The sequence below is a fragment of the Sinocyclocheilus rhinocerous genome, unplaced genomic scaffold (assembly GCF_001515625.1).
Source record: "Sinocyclocheilus rhinocerous isolate Xijiao unplaced genomic scaffold, SAMN03320098_v1.1 scaffold1499, whole genome shotgun sequence".
NCBI classification, from domain to species: Eukaryota; Metazoa; Chordata; class Actinopteri; order Cypriniformes; family Cyprinidae; genus Sinocyclocheilus; species Sinocyclocheilus rhinocerous.
The window spans coordinates 516909-525070 of record NW_015650016.1 but is presented as its reverse complement, the minus strand read 5'-3'; the positions used below and the strand labels follow the sequence as shown (position 1 = coordinate 525070).

The 8162-nt window shown below is 43.0% G+C and overlaps 2 protein-coding genes across 2 annotated transcripts; both read right to left on the bottom strand.

Moving 5' to 3' along the window:
- Window positions 1–4199: 4199 nt before the first annotated feature.
- On the bottom strand, window positions 4200–4799 carry LOC107711366 (sperm acrosome membrane-associated protein 4-like). Its single transcript, XM_016516357.1, has 2 exons — window positions 4334–4799; window positions 4200–4302 (listed from the first exon to the last, which is right to left on the bottom strand). Exons 1-2 carry the CDS (start codon window positions 4746–4748, stop codon window positions 4286–4288), a joined length of 432 nt encoding a protein of 143 aa, XP_016371843.1. The 5' UTR covers window positions 4749–4799; the 3' UTR covers window positions 4200–4285.
- Window positions 4800–6143: 1344 nt separating this feature from the next.
- On the bottom strand, window positions 6144–7447 carry LOC107711367 (sperm acrosome membrane-associated protein 4-like). Its single transcript, XM_016516358.1, has 3 exons — window positions 7348–7447; window positions 6824–7185; window positions 6144–6652 (listed from the first exon to the last, which is right to left on the bottom strand). The coding sequence occupies exons 1-2, from the start codon at window positions 7416–7418 to the stop codon at window positions 6834–6836; spliced, it is 423 nt and encodes a 140-aa protein (XP_016371844.1). The 5' UTR covers window positions 7419–7447; the 3' UTR covers window positions 6144–6652; window positions 6824–6833.
- Window positions 7448–8162: the final 715 nt, after the last annotated feature.

The following is an 8162-nucleotide window of genomic DNA, read 5'->3' as shown; positions in this document are numbered from 1 at the left end:
CACTGTATTTTATGTATAATCATTTTCTATTTTTAACTGTCTTAAATTCGTTTTAAATCAAATTTTAAATCATTTTCAAAGTTTTTAAATTCCTTGTTTTATTCTTATTATTTTACTTTCTTTTATGTAAAGCACTTTGAATTACCATTGTGGACGAAATGTGCTATATAAATAAACTTGCCTTGCCTTGCCTTTGCCTTCACATAAACATAGACCTAAAAATAACTATACAAGAAATCAAAATGCTATGAGAAGCTGACACAGGTAGGGGAAGCGTGAGCAAAAACATGCATGCAGTCCTGCGGCTGATTCAGAGCGACAGTACGACTGCGAGTGTGATGTTACTGTAATGCAACACTTCAGTAAACAAGACACTGAGATACATTCATTTTGGACACTAGCTTTGTCTGTTTTTGCTTCACCAACAAAAATAATTCCAAACCAACCAAGCGTCTCGGATCAAACTCAGTGACTAGCACTAACTGTGTTTAGTTTGACTGATGCTAAAGTGTTCGTTAATCACCTTTTAGTTGTAGTACACACAGATTGCAGCTCAAGCATTAGAACATGATGCTGGAGACACCAAGGTCATGGGTTCAATTCTCAGAAAAATGTTGCTTTGGATAAACACATCTGGCAAATGCATTAATGTTAATGTAATTTTTTTTTTTTTAAACTACACCAAGCAGTCTATCAATAGACCCACATATGATCTTTAAAAAACTGCATGAATAATTATATGAGGATGAGCATATGCGGATATTTACACTTCATGAGCCTCAAGCGATCATCTATCTATCGCATAAATGTGTCTCCTCAAAGCGGATCCTGCACTATAAGCAAAATCACTTCACAAGAATCAACAGATATGTTCTGCATTTTGTTTATCGTCAGCTGATTTGGAGATCAAAGCCGCATCAGGAGGCAGCGCTGGCGGGAGAAAAAACTGTAGTGATCATCAGCGTTAATGAGAAAACTGGAGCTTCAGGACGAAACGCTGAACGTTCAGCTCCAGCGGATGTGTGTCTAAGAGCCAGGCTGAAAAACTCATGCTAAACATCATGAATTTGGCTTTCTGTGCTTAAAGAAGGGGCTTGATCCCAAGACTCGGCTTGAGCTCCGAACAAAACCCCTATATAACGAATAGAGGAGGAGATGAGATGCCAGAAGAACTGTCACTTTGACGGCTCAATGACTGCTGTTATATACCCTTCAGACGCTGATTGACAGGACTGAACGATTAGGCTCCTCCCATCATTATCAATTTACCATAAAATTTACATATGTGGCTTGAACAACCTTACGAGTTTTCCTGATCCGATCCGTCTCAAATGCATCTCAGAGGGCATTTACGTCTGCTTTATTCATGATCAGATTTCTTTCTTCCAGTCAGTGAAAAAGCACGAGTCTTACAAATGTAAACCGGCCCAATGTCAAGCACTCGCAAATCACATTCTGCCCATTAAACTGTGAACTATTCTGCCTGAAGCTGCACATTCAATGTCACCTCCTCTACATTACGAGCAGACGTGCTGTTTGACGAACACCAACACTGATACATAATTACAGACCATTATTATTATTATGAGGTGAGATGCATCGTGATAGAGAGAAAAAGAAAACACATAATCTGCGTGTTGTTCCGGAAGGAGCCGCTGTCTGACCCTCATGTGTCCAAAATCTAAATTAGGCCACTAAATGACTGCTATGACAAACGAGCAACAAGAGTTTGACATTTCTGACTTTTCGTCTACTTATCCATCCATTATAAAAGACAACATGTCATTCTGTTCTAATTGTTATGAAGTTTCAGCCGGAGACAGAGCAATCGCTCTCCATTATGGAAACTAGGTCAGGAGATCTGGTCTTGGGAACGGAGGGGGTGGACAAGGCTTTGGGGCAGTAATTATTTTTATCTTCATTAAGTTCTACCTCAAGGTTGTAACAGAGCCTTTGACATCTGTGCTTTCCATCGATCCCTCAGCCCTTGTTCCAAATGCAATTAGTTACTTTTTAAGGAGTAACACAACATTGTAATGCATTACTTTTAAAAGTAACTTTCCCCAGCACTGCATGTGAAGAGTGCATTGGTTTCCTTTGATTAGCGCTCATTCCAGCGGGTCAAACACAAGCTGCTGGACGCCAGAAACTCACTCAGCTCCCGTTGTCCACATCATTTGCCATCAGCAGTGAAAGGGCCCCGGTTTGGGCTGTAATGGGCCAGTAATGAGTCATCCGTCATCATCTCAAACAATAAATGTAAAGGTCAGCAGGTCAGATGCTGCTGCCCCCTTCAGGAGAGCAGAAATCAATACATGATTAGAACTTCAATCTGCACCAAAGGACAGCCGGCGATATTTCAATGATGATAAAGAAGGTTCGCCATCGTCATATAGTTATAAATGCTGTCCCTGTAACAAACCGACCAATCATTCTTCATAGTTATATCACCATCAGACAGGCTATTATCTTAAGAATCATAAGGAATAAATATCATTCATGATCATAATGTTTATATGAAGCCCCATTACTTCAAACGAATTATACTTCAAACCAGAGCTCTGAGAAATATGTATATATAAGGGGGGGGGGCTGGTTCGGGGAACAGACACAGTCTCGAGCTGAAAGAGATCAATGCTCAGCAGCACACAGATGACCCGCTCTAGAAACACAGAAAGCAGACCCTTCTTCATTCACCCGTCAACAGTTGTCATGCTTCTGAAAGCATATTCTTGACAAACCTCAGTAAACATTGCAGACACGTCGGTCTCAAAGAATAAATTACTAATGCATCTTCTCACTTTTTAGACTCTGAGACAGACTGAGTGACAGGCTTGTGATCTTTCGAGGCAGGATGATAACGCTGGCTGTGTCACTTCTCCATGATTTGACCCATTACTGCAGTGTCACAGATCTCCACACGGCTCTCTCGATTACAGCAATCGCTCCTTCAGCAGTGAGTGACTTCAGACGGATCTTCTGGAGAGACGATGTTCATCACTGGACAGTCGTCACTGAGGTGCATTATGGGAGGTTCTCAAACTTTCTGGAGTCAGGAACCCCTCGAAATTACAACAGTGATAAAGTACGTGCTAGAGTTTCAGAGATTCCTGGCAGTAAAGTAAGTGTGGTACTGCTGTTAGTTCTGCTAAACCGGAGTCAGCAGAGAGTAAATGCTGTGAACACTCGAACAGCTCTTGTGAAGGACACCGTACAATAGAGACCAGTCATTTAATGACAAAAACACTTCTGAAGATCTGTGTCTGATGAAGGAGCATTCGAGGCAAATGTGTGAGGAATGCCTTACCTGTCATTTCTGTCAAATTACTGAGGAATACCACCTGTAAGAAAACAAATACCAAATCAGTTCATTGTGAAAAATCATATTAAATATTTGTGATTTTTGTTGTTTACAAAAGTCTCATCAAAACACACAGCTAATTTTGAATGGTGATTAAGGAAGAAAAATGCTATTTCTGCCTTTTAATTCACGTTGCTAACGAGCCGAAGACCTCCATCAGCTCAGATACAACAAGTCTTCTGTTCCTTCAGAGTTACATTAACTAATGAATCAGATTGGGGAAAAACATATGGCTTAAAAACTATTTTTAGATTAATTTCGCAGTTCTTCCACACTCTCAAAAATAAAGTTATTTTTTGGCGTAGATGGTTTCATGAAGAACCTTTCAGATGCACAAAGTGCTCTTTATAAAGGAACACGGTTCTTCATGAAAACAGTCTTTATTTTTAAGAGCATGTTTGAGCCTTTTTTTTTTTTTATGGTCATAGTAAAAATAGATCTTCATTAGTGTAATTTTTCCCTAAGCATAGCTATAGACCGGTGCATAAAACTTACAATAAGCCACAGTTTTCTAGCTCTTCAGTAACAGAACTAGTGCAGATATTTCTGGTGGAAGACAAGTTACCCTTCAACTGCGCCAAAAACCATTTTTCAGCTGCAGAAACCAACTACTGCAACAAACACTTCAGTATTTTTATATAGTAACCAGTTCCCTTTACTTTTTTTTAATTACTTGGCACTTATTTTAACTGTTATTTGTTACCGTTTCGTGTATAATGTAATTGCAGTATCGTATGTAAGCAATGCCAATAAAATTACTTCCAAATTGAAAAATGATAAAGCGATGTGAAAAACCTCACAGGAGTCTATTTGCCAAAAACAGGCATGACAAGGTTAATTTAAAATCAACAGATTTAATGAGGCTCAGTTAAAAGTGAACTTGACACAAAAGGCCTTTTCAAACAGCTCGTTAAGATCCTGGCATCAGGAGAGTCCTGCACTCGGTCCATGTCTCTCAGCTCAGCATCAGGAGAGTCCAGCGGGCCGTCATGACGCTCGCGGCGACAGCAGACACCGTGAGCAGCGCGAGGCTGTGGTCGAAGCGCCGGCTGGAGTTACAGTAAGGACGGCCGCAGCATGAGTACGTGAAGCTGATGTTGTTCCCGCGGATCATCTGACTGCTGGATCGGACGCAGTCTCTCTGCGACATGCAGCCTTTGGAGAACAGAACGGGTGCGTGTCCGAACCGGCCCCGGGCGGTGAAGCAGAGCTCCTGCGGGCGGCACTCCGACAGAACGTGCCTGCAGCTCCTGTTGAAGGACGTCTGAGGACAGTAGTAGCAGTAGAGGTTTTCACACAGGACAGCAGGAGGACGGAGACACAGAACCAGGAGGACTAGACCTGGGATCCAGCGCAGATCAGCTTTACACAACACCATAAACTCCATGACGTCCCAGAAAACCCACACCACTGGACTGCAGCAAGCAGCTTTTCAAGAGGAAGTTCAAGCATGATTTTAATGAACACATCATCAAAGCAGGTGTGAGCTGTTGCCTTGATTAGCTTAATTAACCAATCAGCTCAATCACACTGCATGCTGTCTAAGCTGATGTGATGAAGGCTATGCACAAGACTGGATCTCAAGCAACGAGGCCTGACATTCTGCTCTTGTCTAAATCTTTATGAACAGTGATCTCTGCAGAAGCTGATTCTGAAATCAAGTCTTTATTCAACTACAAATGAAAGAAAATTAAGCACATTTTGACAGGCGTAGATTGAGTCAAGATTAGAGGATTATTTCCATCAGTTGGCACCAAGCACAGGGAGACAAGTCGTAAAACCATCAGTCTAACCATTTAGAAACGACTTAAATACAGGAGAGAAACGACTGGCGTTCATGACCATCATCCTGAGAGTTTGTAAACCTCAGTACAAACTAAGAATTTACAGGACAAATTAAACTCAGCATTTCACTTCTGGATTGTAATTTGATCTGCAGTTGGGTCAATGCAGGACTGATGTCATCTGAATCTGCAGATTCTCTTCTTTATAACGTTTACCTAAAACATTCACCTCTTAAAAGACTAAAATGTTACGCAGAAGCAAACATTGACAGCTCTAGTGCAATTGTCCCGGTTTTCTTCCCCCAGACCCAAAGCCTGAAGGAAATGCTCACTGCACTCACTCTCATGGCTGTTTATTACTATAAGTTTTGGCAAATTGTCTGAATTTCTACAATCTCATTCAAACAATCTGCTTCCGCCACACTGGTTCAGTTTAGAGGCAGACCTTCTTGCAATAGTTGTGAACATTGAATAGATGCACCTTGATAATTTCCCACATGATGTAGTTCAGGATCTGTCAGCAAAGACTAATGAACTGAATTATCTTGATCTCCTAAACCAGACCAGCAGGCGTCAATATAACGTCAGGTTGATGTTGGACCCCAAAGTCGGACAGACGCTGCATTTTGGTTGAGAATGAAAGTCGGGTTGACATCAGTATCGGTGTTTTAATATTGGCTTAATGTTGGATTTTGGTTACTTTACAACACAACAAAATATCAATGCCAGCTGACGTCAGTATTTGACATCAAATTAACACGGACACTGAATTTCGGTCACTTGACGTCGCAACCGTAACTTAACCAAATACCAACGTGGTATGACTGGGGGAGGTCCTCAGCTCTGGCCCTTGAGCTCCTGCAGAGTTTAGCGGACCAAACTCAGCCGTCGGTGACTCTCTAGTACTCCTGAAACCCTGAGGAGTCCAGCACCGCTGCCCTAAACCTATAGGAAAGGGTTCATCATTAAAAAGTAGACATTAAGTGATGAAAACATGCTTTATTTTTTACAAAGGTTCATCAGTTTCCAGACTGAAGAGCAGTTTGAGTGATACAAGGACAGTCCATCGCAGCCAGTCTGGGCTGGTATTAATAAAATCCTCATGATATTAATACAAGCCATCATGTCTCAGTCCTCAGGACAGCTGTACATGAGCATGCGTGTGAGTGAGTGTGTGAGTGAGTGTCTCAGTCCTCAGGACAGCGGTGTGTGTGTATGAGCGCGTGAGTGTGTGTGTGTGTGTGCTCGAGCGTGTGTGAGCGCGAGTGAGTGTCTCAGTCCTCAGGGCCTCAGGACAGCGGTGTGTGTGTATGAGCGCGTGAGTGTGTGTGTGTGCGCGAGCGTGTGTGAGCGCGAGTGAGTGTCTCAGTCCTCAGGACAGCTGTGTGTGTGTGTGTGTATGAGCGCGTGAGTGTGTGTGTGTGAGTGTGTGTGAGCGCGAGTGAGTGTCTCAGTCCTCAGGGCAGCGGTGTGTGCGTGTGTGTGTGAGTGTGTGTATGAGCGCGTGAGTGTGTGTGTGAGTGTCTCCGGACAGCTGTGTGTGTGTGTGTGTGTATGAGCGCGTGAGTGTGTGAGCGTGAGTGAGTGTCTCAGTCCTCAGGGCAGCGGTGTGTGTGTGTGTGTGTGTATGAGCGCGTGTGTGTGTGTGTGTGTGAGTGTGTGTGAGAGAGTGTGTGTGTGTGTGTGTCTCAGTCCTCAGGACAGCTGTTCTCCGCGGGACTGAGGGGCTCGCCGGTCAGCTGCTGGAGGAGGTTCTGTGTAGCGGCAGTATTGCAGAGATGGCGGCAGCAGCAGGTGTAGCTGATCTCATACTCGGTGCGCTTCAGTGAGAGAGTCTGGTTCGAGCCGCAGAGCTCCGGGGGCGCGCAGCCCTGGACGGCGAGCACGTGCACGCGCCCGTAACGCCTCCAGCCGGCGGAGCAGCGCTCGTGCCCGCGGCACTCCGTGGTGATGTTGCAGCGCGTGCCCGCGGCCTGCAGGGGGCAGTAATGACACTCCAGCGCGAGCACGCCGAGCAGACACAGCGCGAGCACAGCGGACCTGAGAGAGACACACACACACAACAGCATTGACATGATCTGCGAGCAGACGGATGCATGTGAAAACACAGTCTGCTGCTAATTTACACCTAAATGCTTAAAAGTGCTGAAATAACTGAATTGTGAAGATTAGATTGGAATGAGATGCTCTGCGAACACTCACCTGAGAGCCGCACGAGCTGACGCCATCGCTGCTGGATGAGAGCCGTAGAGGAGCAGCTGAGGACGGACCATCAGGTTATCTGTAATCAGCTTAATTAACCATCAGGAACCCAGCTGCAGCCAATCGGAAAACTCCTTTGTGTCATTGGCTTTCACTCAAAATGTTTTTTTATTTGAGTATATTTTACGTTAATAATAATAAAAAAAAGTGTCTAATGCAGGCAGAATAATCAAAATAAATAAGACATGAAGAGCAGTAGATCATGCAATTAAAATACACTAATCATACAACTAATGAACATGAATATCGTGAATAACAAGATGCAGGAAAATCATCCATTCATAAAGACATCTTTATTGGCAGTGGAAAATAAGTTTCAGTATTTTATTGAAATGAAAGCAATAAATAATACTGTGATAAAAATAGTTCATAAGTACTTAGACTGTACATTATTTCTATTACAGGACCAGAAGATTTATTTAAATAAAGGACAATAAAAAGATAGTAACATGACTTTAATTGTACATGAGGGACTAGAGAATGTAAAATTACAAAAACAAAAAAGAGAGACTGGGATATGATTCCAGCTTATGCTTCTGATATCATCCAAAACTGACAATTCAATCCCTACATAAAGGCTGATAACATACATATTAAAAAGATCACTGAAAACAACAGGACTGAAATATAAGGCTTCATTACAGTTACGATACAGACACAGGGATCGAGCGGACAGGCCACCGGAGGATTGGTCCATCTGAGAGGAAACACACACACACACACTGTCACAGTCACACACACACACACACACACAC